General features: G+C 48.0%; 2 protein-coding genes across 2 annotated transcripts in view; both read right to left on the bottom strand.

The window, feature by feature from the left end:
- The window catches only part of LOC135908975 (membrane metallo-endopeptidase-like 1), a 144345-nt gene that overhangs the window by 57512 nt on the left and 64809 nt on the right, over positions 1 to 22024 (bottom strand). The window lies entirely within an intron of this gene.
- On the bottom strand, positions 6682 to 13892 carry LOC135908973 (phosphate-regulating neutral endopeptidase PHEX-like). The gene is made up of 3 exons (XM_065440833.1): positions 12968 to 13892; positions 8639 to 10365; positions 6682 to 7999 (listed from the first exon to the last, which is right to left on the bottom strand). The coding sequence occupies exons 1-3, from the start codon at positions 13820 to 13822 to the stop codon at positions 7603 to 7605; spliced, it is 2979 nt and encodes a 992-aa protein (XP_065296905.1). The 5' UTR covers positions 13823 to 13892; the 3' UTR covers positions 6682 to 7602.

The following is a 22024-nucleotide window of genomic DNA, read 5'->3' on the forward strand; positions in this document are numbered from 1 at the left end:
TTCAGCGCTATATAAATTCGGAGCCCCCACCGAAACGAGACTGTTAACAAAGGAAGTTTTATTTTCAATAAAACAATTATTTCCCTTTAAAACGATCTTTATCGGAGACGCATACTTGCCCCAGGTTTTGTTCCATTAGTCAAAGCGAATTTAGAACTCCTAAAGTTTCATGGTTTGAGCGGTCTTTTCAAAGATGCATTTGTGCAAAATGGCAAATCTGCTTCCTTTATCAGATATTATTTCTAGTCGGCAGCAGAGTAAAAAAGTAAAGGATCACGGAATCGTCTTAAAGAAAGCAACGTCGACATACGTACATCGAGGGTGATGATTTCTTATGGATTAGTTTACAAAATTCCTACTTAAATTATTAAAACTGATAACCTTCTAGATTGCTTTCCTTTCGAAAATCACACGTCTACAACTAAAAGAAATGCCCTTAACATAAGTATGTCTAGCTTAATTCATTGTATAACATCAAGTGTTGCCTTGCATATATTTCATCCCCAAGTTATCTCTTCCCCCCCACCCGTTTAACCGCCGACTTCTTGGTCAATTACCTGCAGTGGGCTCGCGCCATAATAAAGGAAGAAAGCAAGGAAGTCATTTGATTTATATGCCTGAAAGCCTGCGTCCTGCACATTTTGGGCAAGTTAAATATGCCCCGGTGGTCACAATTAATCCGGCGTCCCCCACTACCGCGTGCCTTATATTCAAATGTTGTTCTTGGCATATAAAACCCCATAATGAATTTGATATAAGTATTCGTTATATGTCTATGATCTTTCTCTTTCACTCCCTCTTAGAGCGCAGCGCTTAGGCGTCCGTTCCTGCGGGGAGCATCGGCGAAACCGAGCGAACAAGCACATAGAAGGATGAAAGAACGAACGCAGCGGCGGATAAAAGATGGCGAAAGCGAATAGAGCGCGAGGACGAAAGCGGAGAAGGCGGGCGCAGCGGAACTTAAAGAAGACTAGCGGAGGAGAAGAGTATGGCGAAAGTGCGAGAAAAAAAATTACCGACGATTACGTTACTTCTTAATGCGAAATTTGAGCGCAGCAAATAAGCTGTTTCACCTTTTCGATAGATTGAGGCAAAGAAATCGAGCAACACATGTATGCGCTATCACAAATAATCGACGGCGGCGATGAGCCTCCGCTTCGGCGGCGCGAACGGCAGGGTCTTCTCGGCGGCGGCGCTTAGCCTCTGCTTCGGCGACGCGTACTCCTGGGTCATCTCGACGGCGGCGACGGTAAGCTTCTGCTTCGGCGGCACGCACCTCTGGATTCTGACGGCGACGGCGCTGGGCCTCTGCTCTGGCAGCTCGTTTAGCAGCAGCAGCAGCAGCAGCAGCAGCAGCAGCAGCAGCAGCAGACGGAGGACTTCCATCGGTCGTCTCGCTCATGGCTCAGAAAGAACTGGCAGATAATTTCGCAGTGGCGAACGGCAGCGGCAATTTCGGCTCGGGCGGTGCACATATACAGATCCGCCGCCACCGATCTGGCTCTCTGATTGCAACCGCACAGGGCGAACGGCAGCGGCAATTTCGGCTCGGGCGGTGCACATATACAGATCCGCCGCCACCGATCTGGCTCTCTGATTGCCACCGCACAGGGGTTGCATTGGAGGAGGAGCGAAGAAAGGAATTAAGTTCGAGCCGGCGCTTTGAAGACCGGAGACTCGCAGGAAGAGGGGGGAGGGGGGGCGTGTACACCCAGCGGTAAACGACGGGGGCAGAAGCGCGCGCAGCAAGCGAACACGATAAAGGGAGGAGGGAAGAGATAGCAGCGACTGACTGATGCCGCTGACGCCGAGAGTGAGTCAACCCCAGCTGCGGAGTTGGTTTCAGGGACAACGCCGCCGATGCCGATACAAACAATATGATACCCTCGCTTCCGCAGCGCTAAGAACCAGGTCTAGCCGTGGGAAGGTGGTCACGTATTCGTCGACGTGCCGGGGCCTACGTGAAATAACCGGCGCGTCGGCAACTGAAGAGCACCCTATCCGCCACACAAGAACAGGGGGGGGGGGGGGACCCTTTCCTCCTCTTTCTGCATGGCGGCGACGGTGTTCTATGCAGTCACGTTATCTTGACTCTCTAGCGGCGTCAGCGGCATCCAGCGGTATCAGTCGGTCGCTGCTAGCGCTGGGGGGATGAAAGGGGGGCGGAGCTGGTTACGAGGCCGACGACAACGCCGACTACGACGCGAAACGCAGGAACGGACGCCAAAGAGCTGCGCTCTAAAAAGCATAGTGCCGCACAAGACGTGCTCTACGGCGATGATCACTACAAGATGGCACGAGAGTAGCACGCGTCTTCTGGGAGGTCTGTGTGCGGCGGCTGCTGTCAATCGTGCCCTCGCGTCACCCGCAAGCTGCCTCTCGCAATTCTGCGATTAGTGAGGCAGTCGCGCCACATTTCGCTCCATTTTCAACGTGCCGCAGGAGCCATATACTCGGCGCCAACCAGTATATCGCGGAATGAAAGAACGTATTGAGCACCACTCAAATTTAGCGTTAGGGAGTATCGCAATTGTAGATGAATTTTTTCGTACTTGCTATTGACACATTTTGTCTTTATTTTGTATAACCTGTGTCACGCGCATTTACGTCGTCCTTCTGTTCCTTTGCGTCGACTCTTGGTTGACCGTTTCTTTTTTCGCGTTTGACAGTCTGCAATGCGCTACTCGCCTCGGTTTTCTTGTTCATCAGTCACGCTACCGCAAGGCATAAATCCTATTAGCCCTGAAACTTTATTTCTTTTTCAAAACACGCCCCACAGGCACGGCCGGGTGGCTCTTTGCAATCTCGGCTACTCCGACCCAGCCCTGTTCCGTCTCAAACTCTAGTGTTGTGGTAGATGCTCCCCAAGGGAGCACAGTTGCGCATACTTTCGCAATTGTTTTCATACGCTAAGCGGTAAAGCAACTCATCGCGGGCGCAGGAGTCCAACTTAGAACAGCATCTATTTTTTATATTTTTTTATTGAAAATACTTTTAGGGCCCAAAGGCACTATAGAAAGGAGTGGGGAAGAAATGGCAAGGCGTGCAGCAAACAAACAAAAATATTACACGACGTCTTGTAAAGCGATCTTGAACTTGTGGTCATCAGCTATGCTTGCGTTTGTGGAGGGAACGTGGTTCCATGCGACAGTTGTTCTAGGAACAAGAGAGTCATTGCACAATTTTGTGCGACAAGAAGGTAGCGCCACCTTGAAGCGATGGTCGGTCCTTGAAGATATGTAATGAGGTGGATAAACAAAACGTCCTTCATCTCATTGTTATTATAATAGATTTTATGAAAAAGGCTAAGGGGAGATGACTTTCGACGCAACGAAAGGTGATGCAAGTTTAGGGTTTTCTTCATTGATGTGACACTGGAATGACGTGAATAATTCGAGAAGATGACACGTGCGCCGCGATTCTGAATGGCTTCAACAGCTTGAATGAGTGTAGTCTGAGTAGGATCCCATATGGCGCATGCGTACTCTAATTTAGAACGTACCAATGTTTTGTAAAGCGTTAACTCAGGGACGATGGGGCATCAAAAAAGTTTCAAAAATCAAAAATCTTTATAATAGTAAAAAGCGCGTTTAAACAAATCTGAAAAAAAAGATTCAGAGCAATCACGAACCACCTGGAAATTAAAGAGTAAACTTAATTCACTTGCGCTTTAATACAGATCAGTGTCTCTGTCGTAAGCAGCGATGCTACTTTGAAAGTACTCGTTGGGAAATGTCCTCCAGTCGAAGCAAACTTTGGTCTCGTTTAGCTTTCTGCTCGGCGCATTGAATCACGCGTCTCAAACTCACAGACACGATCACACGTGGCAAGGCTCCCGTCAGCAGGCGGACCGCACTTCCGCATATCACGACGACTATTGCGCTCTTTCTTTCTTTTTCTTTTATATTCGTGAACAGACTCGTCGTGCTTCAAAGTGTCACATTGTTTTCGGTTTGGTCCACTAGATTGGGATCAGGTTGGAGTCGGTGGGTTACTTTCCTGACGCCTTTGATTCCCTGCTGCGCGCCTAGGCCTTTATTTACATTAAGTATGGTCTCAGTCTAGAATGCCACAAAGCGTGCGACACTGGCTAGCTTTCCAGTTGCAAGCTCTCCATTGTGGCAGTCAGAGCAGGAGAGCAAGCGCTTTTTATCATGCGAGAACATCTTTGGCCAAAGACAACGGCGGCGAACTATCCCCCATGTGCGCTTGACGTCGTGGTTGCCCGCCGTAGTGTCGAAATGACTGATTTAAAAGCTCGGACTTCAAACACTCCGGGACAACGAGTTCCGTAGAACCTTCCGCAAAGCCTTTCGCCCTCCTGTGCAAAACACCATCGAATAACCGAAAGCTCCATGGCGTCCTTATAACTTTTTCTGAAATTTGTATTTACATACAAATCGAGGTCCTACCGTGGTCGGCGGCCTGCTTGACTGGCATGGTTTCCTATGGTGAGGTGGCACCGATGACTGCTGTCTCCGTGCTCACCCTGAAAACACTGGGATCTTCTCCTTAAACTGCTTTGTGCAGCATCCAAAGGACACGCGGACCGCTGGGAGAAACAGAGCCCTTCATTAATCGACTACGCAGAACAATCAGGCAAGCCGACGTGATCCAATAGGCACCAGAGTTTAAGCGCCCAGACATGGTCTCGAAAAGACGCAGTGAACAAATAATCAAAACTAAATCAATCCGAACTAACACGACTGAAGGGCAGAACCGAGCGTGAACCGATCGCCACACGTACACACGCTCGTCCCCACCAGTTTCCTGATCCCTCAAATTTGCTGTGAGGGCATAATAATTCCCTAGACGTCGCACACTTATAGTCACTGTCAGTTAGGACTGCTTCAGCAGGCCGAGAGCACATGCCCGAGGTGACATCGCGGTCAGTCGCCAGCGCCGCTCGTGTTCGTGTTTCCACGTCACCGACACAGCTCTCAGCCCGGTTCCTTCGCTTCGATAGAGAGCCAATAGCCACAAAAAGAAAAAAAAGCACACCCGGTATACTTTCTTCGGGGCAAAACATGATTGCTGCAGAATGACAAGGAAGAAATGACGTCGATGGATCGACGAAGGGGATTTGACAACTACGGCATGACCATGGTAAAATGAAGTTACTGAAGCGATGACGATGCTAAAAGGCTGCGTGACAATGACTGTGTACGACGATGGCTAATAACGCCGACATGACCAAACTGGAATGTCAAAGTTAAAATTACCGTGGTGAAACGATCACGACTGTATAGCAACGGCGCACTGACAACGATGACATGAGAAAAATGTGAACACAATGAAATGACGACGGGCCTACGCTGATGACGGCGCGACAAGAAACTGTATGAAACCTGTATGACGACGTAGACGCCACCATGATGAAGTGACGACGATCTGATAACGGACGCGGGATAGCGACTGCCTTACGAGGGATGCGTGAGTGACTGTCTGAAGATGACTACGCGGCAATGGCGGCGTTATCGCGATTGATTCACGAAAGTATGATTACAATTGAATGACAAAGAAAGATCGACGTCAGTGGAACGATGGAGGCGTTATGACGAGTATGGCATGATGACAATGGGAGGACTTCACTGAAGCGATTACGATGGCAAAGCGACCGCGTGACGAAGACATCATGACGCCTGCATGATGAGAGTGAGATGACTAAACTGCAATGACGAGAATGGAACGACGTTTACGGCATCACGGCGGCGCTGTGACAGCGAATGCACGCCGACTGCATGACGACGATGGCGTGAAAACGACGGCATGACAGGGGCCGGCTGACAAAGCAGGACTAACCGCAATGTAATGACCTCGACGACATCACAACCACGAGCACATACTTAGACATAGAAGTTGTGACAAGAGTCTGATCACGAATGTTGAATGACGACGATAGACCAATCACGACGGAGATAGATAGATATATAGATAGGCTCAATACGACTGCAGTATGCAAAGAAAGCTAATGGCAATGATAAATAGAATAGGGTGCGTGAAACGTTGTGCTTTTCAATTTGTTTTACTCCCTTTCCCCCTTATTTACCATCAACACCATCAGTAAATGGCATGAAGGCATCAAATTATCCTAAGCTTTGAAATTTGGTCTTCACTCGGGCATGAAATGCAATTCAATGTTAAACGCAATAACTCGGCGTCGAAGGTGTGACGACGACGGTATGAGAAGAGTAAGGCCACTAAGCTTGAAATAAGACGATGGACCGAACACGATGGCATTAACCACCAGCATTTACCTAGCGGTTCAAGCAGGTAGGCAACATAGGGCGCTGGGTCGACGAAAGAAGATAGATAGATAGATAGATAGATAGATAGATAGATAGATAGATAGATAGATAGATAGATAGATAGATAGATAGATAGATAGATAGATAGATAGATAGATAGATAGATAGATAGATAGATAGATAGATAGATAGATAGATAGATAGATAGATAGATAGATAGATAGATAGATAGATAGATAGATAGATAGGCTAACATGACCAAAGTAGGCAAAGAAAGCTAATCACATTAATAAATATAACGTGCTGTAAACGGCGCGGTTTTCACTTGGTTTCGCTCACTTTCCACCATGCTGACCATCAACACGGGCAGTAATTGGCATGAATGTAAGAAATAATCCTCAGCTTTGAAATTAATTCATCACTCGGGCGCGAACTCTACATCAATGTGCAACGTGCTAACAATCGAAAGTTTAATACATTGGATAAGTTGGTACGGCGACAGAACGCCACGCTTTTCGTGCAGTTGGTCTTCAATCGTCTCGAGAACCGCTAACGAGCTCTGCGAGAACCGCAGTCGAGCTGCCAGAAAATTCGCCAACACAAGGTTTTATTCACTGAGCTTTGTGTGTGGCAGTTACTAGAGAAATGATAGGAATAATTTTGCTCGGGAAGCAGGTCAAACCTGTCAAATATTAGCTTGTTTCAAGCCTTCTGTAAGTGTGCACCAGGTGCCCTTCAGGCAACAGTAGAATATTCAATGGTGCAGGGCAGACGGGCATAGAAAACGCACGCTAGGCAGCCGCGAATTACAAAGAAAATCTTGATGAAACAAAAAAAAAATCCTTTTAAGCACAGCCAAGAAATACACTGGACATCGTCTTCGAAAACACGTTCATGAATACGGCTTCGCAAACAAAAATTAAACAAAAGTGCACACAGCCCGCAAACGCGGTAGATGACGTCTATGTTTTTCGACGTCTGACACACCCAGATGGGCACATTGTTGCTAACTAAACGTAAAATTTTTAAATCCAAAGAAGTAAGAGAGCTGAAGAACGGGCAATAAGAAGGAAGCACAAACAAACGCGACCGCCATGAAACGTCCAAATAAAACGCGTCAGTATTTTAGAGTGCGTCGTACGCTAGAACAAGGCACGTAGACGACGTGCCAGATGCACTGCTGACGCCCTCATGCAAAATCGCCATCGCTTTGCAAAAGACGGCGAGCACATTTTAAGGCATTGCAAGGTCCCGGCAAAAGGTATATTGTCTTACACTGATAAGCATATTTTGTACGTTCACACTTGTGGCGTGGTAAGCATCGTGCGTGATTTGGGTCCTTTCCCGCCCGCACTTATCGGGTGAAGAATGTGCACTTCTTCTTGGGATTCATTTTTGATCCGTACGGGCATTGAAAAGCCTGCGCGAATGCCTCCGAATTGCTCACAGCCTTGTTGCAGTCCACCATGTGCGGACCCACGGCTCCGGGAAGGCTGCACGTCATGTAGCACAACGTCATGAAGAACACCTGATCACCCGAGAGATTCCGGGAAATACCCTGCGGACTGTCTTCATCTGTTTCGTTGATGGAACGCCTGTACGCTGCGTAGGCCACTTCGAGCGCGGGAATCTCAGGAAAGACGCTGGTCCTGGAGCCGGGTCGGGTCTGATAGGTGGGGGAGTCGACCACGGGAGCCTCCTCTGCAGTCGCCAGGCAGCCGTCCCGGTCTTCGAAGTCTCGAGAAGCGGCGCTGTAAAGAAGAGCTGTAATCTTAGATAGTTATAACAAAACGGAGGCGCGGCGTTAATAGCGCACTAAGACAGGATATTTTAGATTGCCGTTGTGATAATTAAGTAAGCACTTTCGCATCCGTTTAGCGGAAAAAAATTCTGGTAGAAAACATCCACTCTTGAATATCCTGGACGCAGTGATGCGCTTTCAGATAACTTCTACAATGTGAATTTCGTATAGTGTTTGGTAGGCGTCACTCTGTAAACATCTTCCAGCTATTTCAAAATGCAGTCGGGCGTACTTGAGAGCATATTGCGATATCAAAGTTCTTCAGTCATATATCAGTTCAGAAATTAGCTCTTCCAGTTCGATTATCAGAATACGCGAACATCCGTCTATTATTACAGGCAAAACGATCGCCTGACTCATTCTAGAAATTTCTTCGCACAATTACCTACAAAGGCTAGCTTAGTTCAAACACGCGTGTCATTGCCAACGATGGCGCATCACCATAATCTGTAACTTGGCGAAGTAGCAAAACAATGGGTTTATTATGTCTATCATATTACGAAAGTAGTCTATCTGTGTTGTTCTGGAATAAACTGCCATGTAAAAGCGAAAATTATCACATTCGCGAAACCAGGGTAAAAAAGCTTACTGTGACAAAAAGGAGTCGCCGAAAGTGCCGTTTGGATGCCACCGCAGTCCCTGTTTGTCCATGGATGCCACGAGATTCACCGCCATGGAGAATCCGAGTCCTCCATAGAACATAGCTTTGGTCCCATTAGAGTAGTACAGGGGCGGAGTAATGGCACCCACAGCTACCTTCACTGCGGAATTTGCAGCATCGTACAAGAGGTACGGCAGTTCGTAGTTGACCGCGTAGCTCAAGACGTCGATATCCGCACTCGCACGGTACGTATCAGCGGCAGACCGACTCGATTGGATCCAATATTCTGCAAACGACAATTCGGCACTCGGAAAAGCCTCGTACATGCGGTCGAGTGCCTCGTTCTCCAGGAAATGCTCTGGGGGCCACAGCTGCAGGCGTGTCGAAGTCAGCTTCGCGGAGGCAAGTTGTCGGTTCTCGGTATCCAGCCAGTCTGTGGCGTTGAACAAAGCGCTGGCAGTTGCAACCAGGTGGTCGAAGTTCGCTGAGATGACGGCGCGTTCCTGTCTTGAGAAGCGCGACACAGAGGTGAGAGCAACCACGAGGAGTCGGTAGGCGGTCTCGACAAAACGTTCGCAGAAGTATGGCCGGTAAAGTATGACGCCTTGGTCGTACCGGTACTTCAGCAGCTGCAAATCCACTGCCGGTGCCAGGAGCTGCACGCAAGACCACGCAATCAGGGATAGCAGCTGGGTTTCCGTGTACGAGGCCATCACGGCCGCCATGGTCTGGAAGAAGTTTTTGTCGGCTATGAGAACCTGGTCGTTGGATTCCATCTCAGGCTGAAGCTCTAACTGCTTTAATGCCCGTAGCCACTGCTTCGAGTCCAGAGGCGGAGTGTAGAATTTAATCTTTTCGATTGGCACCAGTAGTTGTTGGACTCCAAGGGGACGCATGGCGAATAGGAGTCTTCTAAAGACGTCCCCTTCCAACAACATGGTTGTCTCTATGAGCGTCTGGTTTATCGTCGCGTCCTTGTCATACCTTCCCTTGAGAATGTAGAAGAACGCAGCCCAGTACTTGTCGTATCCGCCGGTATTTTTGATCGTGAGATGATGCTGGTACATTAGCGGTACGAGTGGGCCTGGATCTAAAGTCAAACGCCAATTTGGTGCGGGTCCCAAGCGCAGTAGTCTCAATTGAAAGAAGAGTGAAACCTGCCACTTGAACGCGAGCGTTATCAGTACATCGAGGGCGCTGGTGTCACTTGACTCTGGCTCTTCCGGCCACGAAAGTCTGCACTCCTTTAGGAACTTCCAGAAGATATCCACGTTCGAGCCGTACTGTTTACTGTCGCCCATGCATGTGGCGTACATGACTAGCGGCTTGTGGCCAACCCGAATTGTTTTGGCGCCTTCTCTAAGAATATTTCCGAACAGTGGAAACCAAGATTTCCGTACGTCATCCATGGCTGAGTTAGAGTGCTCAAGGTAGCCCTTTGGTGGCGACCAAGCGGAACAGACATAAGCCCCAAAGTTTTGGCAGGGATCGAGGCTGGTATTTAGTTTATCGGAAAGGCGCCAGGCGTGATCGAGGCAATCGTTGGTCTTGCAGTACGGCTTTGTCGGAGCAGTTTCTTGCTCTCGTCTGAACAGGTAGACGACGGCGGCTGTCACGGTTGTCACTATGAAAATTAAGATGACCATGAGGAGGATTTGCCGCTTTGTGATAGGCATCCCTGCTACTCTGACCACTATCCGTGAACCGCGCTGCCCCTGTAAAATGAAGCACGAAAGAAATATCTCTATCAATCCTGATACCAAAATTACGTGCTGAGAAAAAGTGAGGGCGCGTGTATGTTACCATAAAGAAGGCACATGCGCTTTACAATTTATTTTTTGCTTTCTTTACGTGAATATTCCGTCACCTGCCGTTCGGGTACGAAGGAAATCCGAGAAACATTGATAATGACGCAGGCCAGTGGTTGTTCTCACCTTTCATTATGTAAATTTGCGTCCTTTTGCTGAGGAACCATAGCATGTGTTATATTGTAAAATACGCTGGCGAGGTTACCCAGGAAAGCCGGGCTTATGCGTTGACACTACTTGGTATTTTTAGCTCGCTATTCGGCTCCCCTGTGACAGAATTGCGTGCCGCTCTGGTGAAGAGGCTTGTCGTGCAAGGATGTATAGGCCAGAATTTCAGTGCTTGCATGCGGCAGTGGTATCTTGCCAGCCATTTCTGGAACAAGCCAGCGAACGTAGCCATAGCGCTGGACCTCTCCTTGTCGTATGCTTACTGCCATTGTTTGCTCGACTCAACTGTCGCGTCAGCAAACCAGCAGTACCTGTGCTGTTCGCGGTGACATAATGGAGACTGGGGTCGAGATTAAGGTGCAGTAGCCCCAACGCTGTGGTTTCAGCCGTTATGGTTTGGCGCGACGTGCTTGATTATGCACTCCCAACTTCGAGCACTTCCAGGTAGTGCGTCGCACGCGCTGTGGTGCTTTTCACACAAGCATCCTCGATCGGAGGTATTTTCGAGGCACCGGATTGAGAAAAAAAAAGACGACATTTTGTTACTGCGAGCCCCGCTGCCTTCCAACTGAAAGGAGCAGTCGGTATACTAGTCCTCGTAATTATGACACCGGCCGCTGAAGTTCCATAGTGTGGAGCAAAGTCCGAATAAAATTAGGCTGTCTAGCGATTTCCATGTTCGAAAAGATTTTCGGTGGTCCTTCCGTACATACGTGCCTCAAAGAAAAAAACATCGACTGATCCCGTGGACTGTGTTAATCGATATAAGCAAAGCTTTGTATGCGGTTTATTTATTTATTCATTTATTTCATCACCCTCAGGGCCCGAGGGCATTACACGGCATTGCTTTGATTAACGATAATTAGCGGTGATGTTGGCGGCGAGTTCGTAAGTTCTACAGTGTTTAGACCAATACCCCAGTGGGGAGTTGATGTTGCACGTTACACTGCATGCGCCGCTGCTGTTTGTCTGCGTAAAGGGAGACGTGTTTGCTTGATACGTTGTTGCGCTTCATTGTATATAATGCATGAGAGGACTGATCATTATCAATGCTTCACGTGGCACATCGCATCGTGGCAGAAGTGTAAAATGGTAGTATAGAGCTGCGCGTAATTAAAATAATACAATTGCATGTATGCATTGTATACATAGATTCGGCGTCTGCCCCATGTTTCGCTGCGTAGCGAAGACGCTCGTGATACGCGCGACCATTCTTTCGGGCCTCGGTGTCCTCGACGCTGAGTGCATGCTTTGCAGCCATTTTGCTGGCGCGTGTTTACCTGCTCCTTCTGCATTCCTGACGAGCATGCTGTCGAGGCGCTTAAGACGCCAGCTCCGAGGGCTCTCTTCAGGTTATGGACGATTGTAATGTTTACACTGCCAGAGCACAGCACGCGACCTCCACTGCTCAGCGCCTGCATTTCTGTCGTACAGGAATGCAAGCACAGCAGGTGCCATACGCACAAACTGTTCAACGCTGTTACAGCGGTGCCAGTCGGGATTCGCGGAGGCGAGCGCCATCTGGTAGCTTTGCGAGAAATCCAGCGGCACACACGGCAAGACCCTCACAGCAACGCCCGGATAATCGCGAGAAGAGGCAAAGAAAGGTTCGCTTTCAAAAGAGAAAAAAAAAATGAACGTGACGGTGAGACAAGACTTCGGGTGATGTAGGGAGCTGTAGCAATACCGACATACTTCGTTGATTCTTAACGTCTGCGTCACCTCCGCCGCGGGTCGGCCCGGCATTGCCCTATTGTGGGGCTTTTTTTAACTAAGTTTATTGTGCCACTGCGTCATTTCGCCAGGCTTTTTTTTCTTTTTTTTGTCTACGCGGGGACACGGTAGTGGGCAAAGTAGCCCTTAACAGCTTCGCTGAAAAAGTTAATTCACGTCCCCAACGGTTGCAGGAAACGTCCTCCGTTGGGCTTCTTTTTCGTGATTTTGCTTCCCCCATCCCATAACTTGTCGGTAAGCTTAACCCCCTAATCTAGCTGGTGGCAGTAAGCACCTTTACAAAGGCTGTCACCACCTTAAAACAGAGCTCGCATGTAGGCTCCTTAGGCATGCACGGAGGCTAGTGCCATCTGGTAGCGTTGCAAGAAACCCAGCGGCACGCACGGCAATACGATCACAGCAGCAGCGCCCGAAAAGTCTTGAAAAGAGGCAGAAAAAAAGCTTCGCTTTGAAAAATACAGCCCAAGATTCGCAACTCAGCGACTCCCATGATATGTCGCACATTGCAACGACTATATCTGACACCTTTTCGATTGCCAGCGGTCACACACTGACAGCTGAGCCTGTTCAGTACGGCGTGGACTTGTAGAAGAAACAGCTCGCTCACGTGTTCCGAGTCCCAGATCGAAGACTTGCTTCCTCGTCGCCTGGCCCGCTGCTCTGCAATGCGTTCTCTGCTCAACGTCTTGAGACCTTGAATGAAGGACGAGTACGAAGGCTCGCGCTGGGACCCCGAGTCTTGCGTCGACGACTTTCCGGAGTGTCCGCTTCGCAAGGCCGCGTCGATGGGTACCGCCAGAGTGACGGTAGAGCCGGAGCGTGTCCTCGCCTTAACCGTGCCAGGCGGTAGCTTTGCACTGCGGACTTCGGCCGTCAGGATTGTCTGGGCTGCTTCCTTGTTCGATGTGCAAGATGTCGCAGCGGCTGTGATCGACCGAGCACCGGCAACAGACTCTAGTGCCTGTGTCGGCTGCGAGGTGTGGTGTTCTCTTGGAGGAGGCTGGCCTTCAGCTTCGGCGACTGCTCGAGCTTTTGTTGGACGCCCATCGGTGGTTCCTGGCTCTACCGAAGAAGGTGCTTCCGTCTTAGAAGCGATGCCCCGTTTGCGCGTGCCATGTTCGGTGCTACCGTCCTGTTGTTCCTGAGGTGCGGTGATGTTGGGTGTAGTGGGCTGGACGGCGTCGTAAAATGACAGTCTTCGCTTACTTTTAGGAGGTTCGTTTGCGGGAGTTTCAGCGACCGATCCGGTGGCGCTGGTCGCGCCTCTCAGTAGAGCTGAATCCAACGGTGCGTCCGCGGGAGCTCTTTGATTGGGATTGCTCGGACAGTGGCGGGTCCCTTCAAGCTTCTCGGAGGAATTGGAGCTCCGAGAAAATTCGCGTCCACTAGAGCTTGCGGAGTTTCTTCGAGGGCGACGCCGCCTCTTGCTCTTATCGACTTGATGCTGAGAGCTCGGAAGCATCTCTTGTTGGCTTGCTGTGGTCAGAAATCGCAGAGCCCAGGATGTGCAATCAGAAATGCCGTTACCGTGCTTCTTCTTCTTCTTCTAGTATTGTTCGAAAAAAGCTCGTGACATTCCCAAAGAACCAATACGGCCGGTTCTCGCAGGCGACGCTAGCGCCGCCTGGATTCTAAGTTTACCTCCACTGATAACCAAAAATGTTAACTTACTAATATTAGATGATCCTTTCAATATTATTCACTTATTGTCTAAATTTAGAAAGGCAAGGCGAAGTGTGAATAATTCTAGTTGTTTGAAAAGTGAATGAAATGTGCGTTTCCATGGTGGCGCCACCCCAACGCTTGGACGCGAAACACACCACATGCCACGGGCTTGCTCGTAGCTTGAATGACGCATGGCCTGAAAAGAAATATCGTGATGATTATGTTCCGCTGTTGGGGCACATACCCGTACGTCCTGAGAACGGGGCGTCAGAAAGGCGCGTAAACTGAATAATTATTGAAAATTGTCAAAAGAAATGTGCAACCGAATAGAAGCAGGAACGAGGAATATGTCGCATAATTAACCCGTTGAAAATATCAGTGCTCCAAGGGTCGTAGTCGCGAACAATGTCCAGGAATTGTGGACATTTGTCTCCGCAACTTCGCGCAATAAGTATGTCTAACTGAATGGGGAAAATTATAAGAAAATTTATATTTCAAAATATCGGCCGACGATCAAAAAGCTTCAACCTACTATTTCGAGAGGGTAGTTCATTTTAGCATCAGTGGTGCGTTCAAGCAGTGTATTAGTCAGGGATGGCAGGTGAAGTCACAGGACCGGAGGAAAGATTTTCGCACCCTCCCGGCAGAGGGCACATTGATTTGACAAGCGCCTAATTTAAACCGTAGAGTGATTCATTACAGATGCTCTTGGAACAGCAATGGTAGGGGGAGTGTATGCAGTCTTTCTGCACGCGCCGGTGTTTGAGAGGCAGCCAGGACAGATATATCTAACTATATATATTGTGCGTGCGCACGTCTGAAGCGTGCATGCGTATGGTTGTGTATATGTGTGTATATATGTTGTGTGTATGTGCGCGCGCACGAGTGCCTTAGTATTTTGTGTTTCCATGTGGGCGAACCACGGTATGCGTGTGTGCATGCGTGAATGCGCGTGTGCGTGTACACGCGCATTATTGCATGTGCCCGCGCTCTTGCGTGCTTGAGGTGCATACGTGGACGCGTCTCAATGTGTAAGTGTGCGAACGTGTGTGTTCGTGCTTCAGCATGCATGCGTGCGATCAAATCGGTGCTTGTTTATGTGCGCTTGTATTTCTGTGCATACGCACTGTATGTGTGTGCGTGCGAGGGAGAAAGATAGAGAAAGAGCCCGTTGGTATATTTCGGCCAAGGTGTAACTCCTCGCCGGTACCGCCAGGTTTGAAACCTCCCGAAGGAAGTGATTTGTTGCTTTGATATACGAGGAGAATGAACATGGAATGTCCTTGACGAGAATGTCAATAAAACTGGATATTTTTTCGGTCGCTGTTCCATTGTTGGAAAGGACAGGGCGGCCGCGATTGTTTGTTTTGGGTATTTGGGGTAGTAAGTGCAAACGGCCGGGGCCAGAGAGTTTCGCGGTATCAAGGCTTTGAACATGGCATCGGTTATCTTCTCTGCCTTGAGCAGAGTGGTGAGGGCGTCCTTTTTGTCTCTTTCAAATTACTTTGTAGGGTTACTTGGGGGTTCTGTGTCAAAATTGGAGTTGGCCAACTGACGGAAACTTTCGCCTATGTAGACTCCAGTCAAGTAGCACCACTGCGCCACCTTTATCCGCTGGCTTAATGACAATTGTTTTATCCTCACTCAGAGTTCGCAGCGCCTCCTATTTCTCTCTTGAGCGGTTACTATGGACAGAACGGTGCCTCTGGCATTATTTTATAATTTCTTTTTGCACCACGCAAATGTATTAGGCCAAGTATTTGTCGCCTACCTCACCAAGTGTCCATGGTTCATCGGAGAGCCCAGGCACCGCAGGGGTGTGTGCGCAAGCAGGCGCTTGGTGTGCTGCGACACCACGCACCAGAACACATGAGGGTTGGACCCTCCTGCGTGTAGCCGTGCGCGTCTTAGCCGTGTCTGGGGAAAAGGGGATCCTGGTGGTTGAGCTGATGCTGGGCGTTTGGACCTTTAAGGCCCCGGCAGAGGCAACAAACCTCTTTTGCCTCTGCTTTACATAGATGGCACCTCCAGTCTTCGTGTCTGTCTCCTACTTTCTGGCCTTTCGTGTCTCGTTCTCTTTTCCATTTACTTCCTTTCTCCTTGGCGGCAAGGCTTAACCTTGTTGGCAATCATGTCTAGGGTACACCATATTTGGTTATAGCGACAGCGTACCTGTTGCGTTATGCAGACTTGCGTGGAAGCTCTGCCGCGTCACCTCGTTGGGTTGCGTGGTTGGTGGTCGGCGCTGCTGCCAAATATTTATGTGTTTTCATTAAAATTTCTTTCTGCCCCAGTTTCTGATTGCCCTTAGAAACGAGGCCACACCAAAGATGTCAATGTTTTTTGGCAATCGTACACAGAACTTTCCCCGCTTTCATGTAATACACTCTGACAAGCCTGAGAAGACCGTAAGAATAATCTTACACTTCGTAGTCTTGAAATCTCCGACGGAATTTTCCGGTCCGGGATAAAAAGCATCAAAATTGCTAATGGTGATCTTCTCCTAGAGCTCCGCGATCAGAAACAACACGAAAAACTGTCCAAACTTGTATCTTTTGGGGGTGTTCCACTAACAGTGACCCCCCACCGCACAATGACTACTACCCACGGCGTTGCCTCTGATGCTGATCTGTTAGAATTGTCTGAAGGCGAACTTCTATACGGTTGGAATGATTAGAACGTGATCAATGTCAAAGTAATTAGGATAGGGCGTGACGGAAATGAAATTTATACCAAGAGCATAATATTTACATTTGGCAAAATCAACCTACCCGACACTATCGAGACAGGGTTTGTGAAAATCAGAGTGAGACTGTACATCCCAAGTCCTTTTTGACGGTTCAAGTGCCAGCGATTCGGCCACAGTTCACTGAACGGCCGAGTGCGTCACACTTGTACGAAATGCTGCGCTAACGAGCACCTCTCCTAATCATCAGAAAGCTTTCTCCACTGTGTTACTGTGATGGGGAGCACGCTGCATACTCGCGGTCATGTACATCAGAGTAAAACATAATATATCATTCAAGGAGGCACGCAAGCGGGTTTGATACCTGCCTGAGAACACCTTTGCCGATGTGACGCTTGAGGGGGCAGCGACACAACGGCTTCAGGCGGCTGCCGACACACACGCAGTGAGTAGGCAAAGATGGGCTGAGTTGGAATCGAACCAGGGTCCCCAGAGTGTGAGACGGAGACGCTACCACTTAGCCACGAATTTTTTTCTTTATTCTACTGAGCCACATGTTCGATGAATCAAAGCGGGATAAAAGCGCCTCTAGTGAATGCGGTGTTGCCTTAGAAACAGTCCGTATAAACTTAAACTGCGGTGTATATCGGTAATTATGGGCATGTAAATTACAGAAGTCGCAGCTACACTAGTAGCGAAGTACGTTTCCGTTACATTTCTTCCGCGCTCTGCGCACACGCAGAGCCATCTTGCGGAAAACACAGAAGACGCCCTCCTCGTAATGTGCGGCGCTGCCCCGACACGTGGCGTGCCACTCGCCCGCTTCTCCCTTTCGGGCCGTGCGGAGACCAGGGCGATGATTCCCCAATACCCTTGCGTTTGAAAAGTTTTCTCGCTCTCTCTCGTTCTGACTTCCAGCATGCATCACTCGAACCCTCCTGTTTAGGCGACGCGGCTCCTCTTTCCGCTCTCACGTCAGAGCGTCCGATGCGGGATGCCTCTGATGTGATCGCTGCGCCGTAGCGCGTCTGATGAGAAAGCGTCCCCTGCGATGTGTGCCGAGCTGCTTCCGAGGAGTCATGCGTCTGCATCGTGCTACTAAGCGAGATAGCGGACGATCCCATTGAGGCGTCAGCTCCATGATCGCGTCCGCCTTCATGGCGCGTCGCTGGCCAGCTCTCCGTGCCGATCACGACGTTTGGCTCGCGTAGATCGTTTCTCCCTCCGAGACACGGAGTTCTTTGGTTCGTTCCGCTTGCTCAGGCGCACGTTTTGTAGCCGCGCCGAACGCTGCGTGGGACTGAAGAGCATGATGAGGGAATGAGCGGGTGGTGTTAACGGGGTCCTTCAAGCATCGTCCAAGTGTTTAAGAAGTTGGTGAGTGTATGTATTATATATACAACCCCGAGCCATCATCTCGAAAAGACAGTCTTTTATAACCTCATTGATCAGCTTCCCGAGCCTTATACTCGTGGGAGATTTTAACGCTCATAACACGTTGTGGGGAGACCCACGATACGACGCGAGAGGTCGAATCATTGATAACCACCTTTTAACCTTGGGTGCGTGCCTCTTTAATAAGAAAGAGCCAACGTATTGTAATCCACATCATAACTTATACTCGTCAATAGACCTGGTGATCAGCTCAGCTCCTAGTTTCCCTGATTTAAAATGGTGTGTAATTTAAAATCCATTCGCAAGTGATCACTTCCCACTAACGATGAACATCGTAAACAAACATGACTTCCCTCCAGACTTCCCTCGTTGGAAACTGGCCTCAGCTGACTAGAAACGCTTTTGGGAATCCACCCGCATATAACGGGATCTTATAAATAATCTTAGTACCGATCCTGCTGTTTCATAGTTTGCCGCTTTTATCACTGACGCCGGTGAAATGTTCCTTCCTCAAACAAGAAGCACTTGATTCAAAAGACGGATCCCCTGGTGGAATGACGATTGTAGAAAGGCAGGGAAAAGAGAAAGTAAAGCTTGGGGCAAACTACATGAAAGTGGTACAGCGGAAAATTTTATAGAATTTAAGCAGCTTAATACACAGGGAACAAGGACGCGACGACAGGCAAAGAGGACGAGCTGGCAGAGGTTTCTCTCAGGTGTAAAATCGTATACTCAAGACGCTAAAGTATGGGACAGGCTGAAAATTATAAACAGACAAGATATTCATCCATTGCCCCTAGTGAACGACAAAGCGCGCCGCTTGGAAAATAGAGCTGGCGCTCTTGGCGAACACTTTCAGTGAGTTTCCAGTTGATAATTATACCAAGGCATTCCTGAAACACAAACAAGTAGGAGAACACAAGGCTTTCAAATCAAATCAAATCAAATCTTTATTCAGCATTCTTCCACGTGTGAAAAAAGAATGCTAGGACAAGAGCAAAAAAGCTGCTACAAGCAGCTTGACGAGGTCCTTGCCCCTGTTTGACTGGCAGCGAGAAGGTTTTACACTCATTGTAAATACATATTGTTGACATATATGTGTTGCATCTCGCAGAAAAAAAAACAAGACAAATGTATTCGCGTACAATAGAGTCCCACGTACAGGCCAACATGTCTGAAAACATATGCAGGAAAAGGAATGTATGACAAATGTATTCACGTACAATAGCATCCCACGTACAGGCCAACATGTCTGAAAACATATAAAGGAAATGGAAGGAAAAAAACGCATTTCTGGTCCAATTTAGACCATTTTCACTCAGGTTGTACAGACAATAAAGGATCATATAAAGGTAATAGGAAAACAAGTGACTGCAATACTACAGAAAACGTTTACATTACATTTTTCCCTTAGCCTTTTTCCCCTTTCTTTCCTTTCTTTTTTAAAGTTGAAGACCGTCGTTCGCCATTAAAAATTCTTTCCATTGTTTTCTAGTGATGGTCCTTGGGTCTATATGCCTCCTTTCAAAGCATGGAATGGTACACGATATTGTAACCTGTTAAAACCATTATTGGTTCGGGAAAATGGCAAATCCCATATTTCTCTTTGCCTTACGCTGTACGGCAGCTGCAATGATTTTTTGAGGCAGCTCATTCGAAGAAAATGCTCATTTGTGCGTCTTAAGCTGCTCTGGTATTTTAAGAACAGGTTAAATATGTATGCATGCTTGACAGAAAGGACATTAAGTGACTGAAAGAAATCCCGCGTATGGGAATCGTATGGGGCATTTGCGATATGGCGAATAACTTTTTTCTGTATTACGAGTAATTTGTGAATGTTTGTTTGAGATGTTGTCCCCCAAACAAGGTTACAGTAGTTTATATGCGGGAGGAATAAGGCATTATATAGAAGAAGCTTGAGTTTCGGTGGAATCACCTGTCGCAATCTGCAAATCATTCCACATGCCCTCGCCAAATGTTTAGCTACAAGGTCAACATGAGCGTCCCAAGTTAAATTTTCGTGAAAAATGACTCCTAGTGTTTTAACCTGTTTTGCAAGCTCGATTTTCGAATTGTCAAAATAGATATCCAAGCAACGATTTATTTGCTTTTGCACCGGCGGAAATAAAATACATTTGGTTTTCGCTGCGTTTATTTTTAAGGAATTTACTGTGCTCCATTGCAACAATGGAGCACAGTAAATTCCTTAAAAATAACCGTAAACGGAGACAGAACTAACCGTTTAACGCGCATTTTAACATTGCCGAGTTTAGAGCCTCCCTGACTCCATGTCAGAGCTCTGCACCTGGACCTGATAGCGTCATCGATGACATGATTAAACGCCCCCCCCCCCCCCCCCCCCCCAGTGATACTCAAATTACTCTGCTAGCACTGTTTAATGCTATATGGGCGGCGGGGTTCCTCCCTACCGCATGGAAAGAAGCTCGGGTCATTCCGATTCCGAAACATGGCAAAGACCCCACATTAGTAACAAGTTACCGCCCATTTGCCCTCACAAGTTGAATATGCAAGCTTTTTGAAGAAATGATAAACCGTCGACTTTTACAGTTCCATGAAATAAATAAATTTCTTGATACATATGAGTGCGATTTTAGAGTAGGACGATCTAGAAGCGACCATGTAGTTTGCATCGACGCGAACATTTGCGAAGGTTTTGTGCATAAACAATCCTTGTTATCCGTGTTTATTTACATGAAAGAGGCGTACGATACAACTTGTTGCTACTGATTCGTGTGGGACCTATGTTCGCTGGACATCCGCGGCACTGTGCTATACATTATACACTCTTAAAACGGTTGCACCCTTTGGGGTGTATATTTGTCCCACAACAATGATCATCATCTGCCTTGCTTGCGTTTACTTTCTTGAAAGCTCGGCGCTCGCTACTTTCCTGTCGAGACGCTGCGTCACACTGATAACGCGCATGCCGTTCGTGACTGGGAAGTACCAGGCTCGCAGCGTTAAAGAAAGGAAACGCGGGCCAGACAGATGACGATTATTGTTGTGGGACAAGATACGCCCCAAAGGGTGTAAATTTTTCTAAGAGTGTAGAGAGCTACCTACATGACAGTACATTCCCGCTGAAAATAGGTAATGCACAGTCTCGTGCATTTATGCGGGGAACTGGGGTGCCCCGTGGAGGCGTACTGAGTTGCACGATCTTTGTTATTAAAACGAACACGCTTTGTAAAGCGTCGCCAGCATCTTTTTTTTTCCGTCTACATAGACGACATAGAAGTAGGTTTCAATTCCTGCAACATAACAGTCTGGGAGAGACAAGCGTAACATTGCTTGAACAAATTTTCTAATAGAGCAGAAGAAAACGGCTTCAAATGGAACCATAACAAAAGTTCTTGCGTTCATTTCACCAGGAAGAAAGGGCCTGCTGCAGATCCCGCTGCCGAAATATATGGACAACAAATACCTGTGAACAAAGAACACAAATTCCTAGGTGTTATACTTGACTGTAGGTGTACTTTCATTCCGTACATATAATATCTTGAAGAAAGAAATTCTAAAAACAATTAACCTAAAATCCTATACCACACAACATGGGGTAGCGACAGAAAGTGTTTATTGAATCTTTAGAGGAGCTTCATTTGATGAGGATTAGACTATGGTTCCGTGGTATATCATACTGCCGCCACGAGCGCGCTAACGATGCTAGATCCAGCCCACCATCTGGGTATCCGTCTGGCCAGTGGCGCATTTAGAACAAGGCCTGTCGAAAGCCAATATGTAGAGTCAGATGTATGGTCAATCCATTTTCAGGAACATACATAAACTTCACCTATTTTCGCGAAGTGCGCTCTTATAAGGAACATCCGTGTTTCACAATAGTTAATGATTTGACGCTTGGAGCACTTTTTCGTAATAGACCCTCTATGAGACTACCTT

The sequence above is a fragment of the Dermacentor albipictus genome, chromosome 2, assembly GCF_038994185.2.
Source record: "Dermacentor albipictus isolate Rhodes 1998 colony chromosome 2, USDA_Dalb.pri_finalv2, whole genome shotgun sequence".
NCBI classification, from domain to species: domain Eukaryota; kingdom Metazoa; phylum Arthropoda; class Arachnida; order Ixodida; family Ixodidae; genus Dermacentor; species Dermacentor albipictus.

Coding starts and splice junctions, on each gene's coding strand:
- LOC135908973 (XM_065440833.1), bottom strand. CDS start 13,822: ATGCTTCCGAGCTCTCAGCATCAAGTCGATAAGAGCAAGAGGCGGCGT. Junction 10,366..12,967: donor CGATCTGGGACTCGGAACAC/GTGAGCGAGCTG, acceptor TTCATTTTACAG/GGGCAGCGCGGTTCACGGAT. Junction 8,000..8,638: donor GGCGACTCCTTTTTGTCACA/GTAAGCTTTTTT, acceptor TCTTCTTTACAG/CGCCGCTTCTCGAGACTTCG.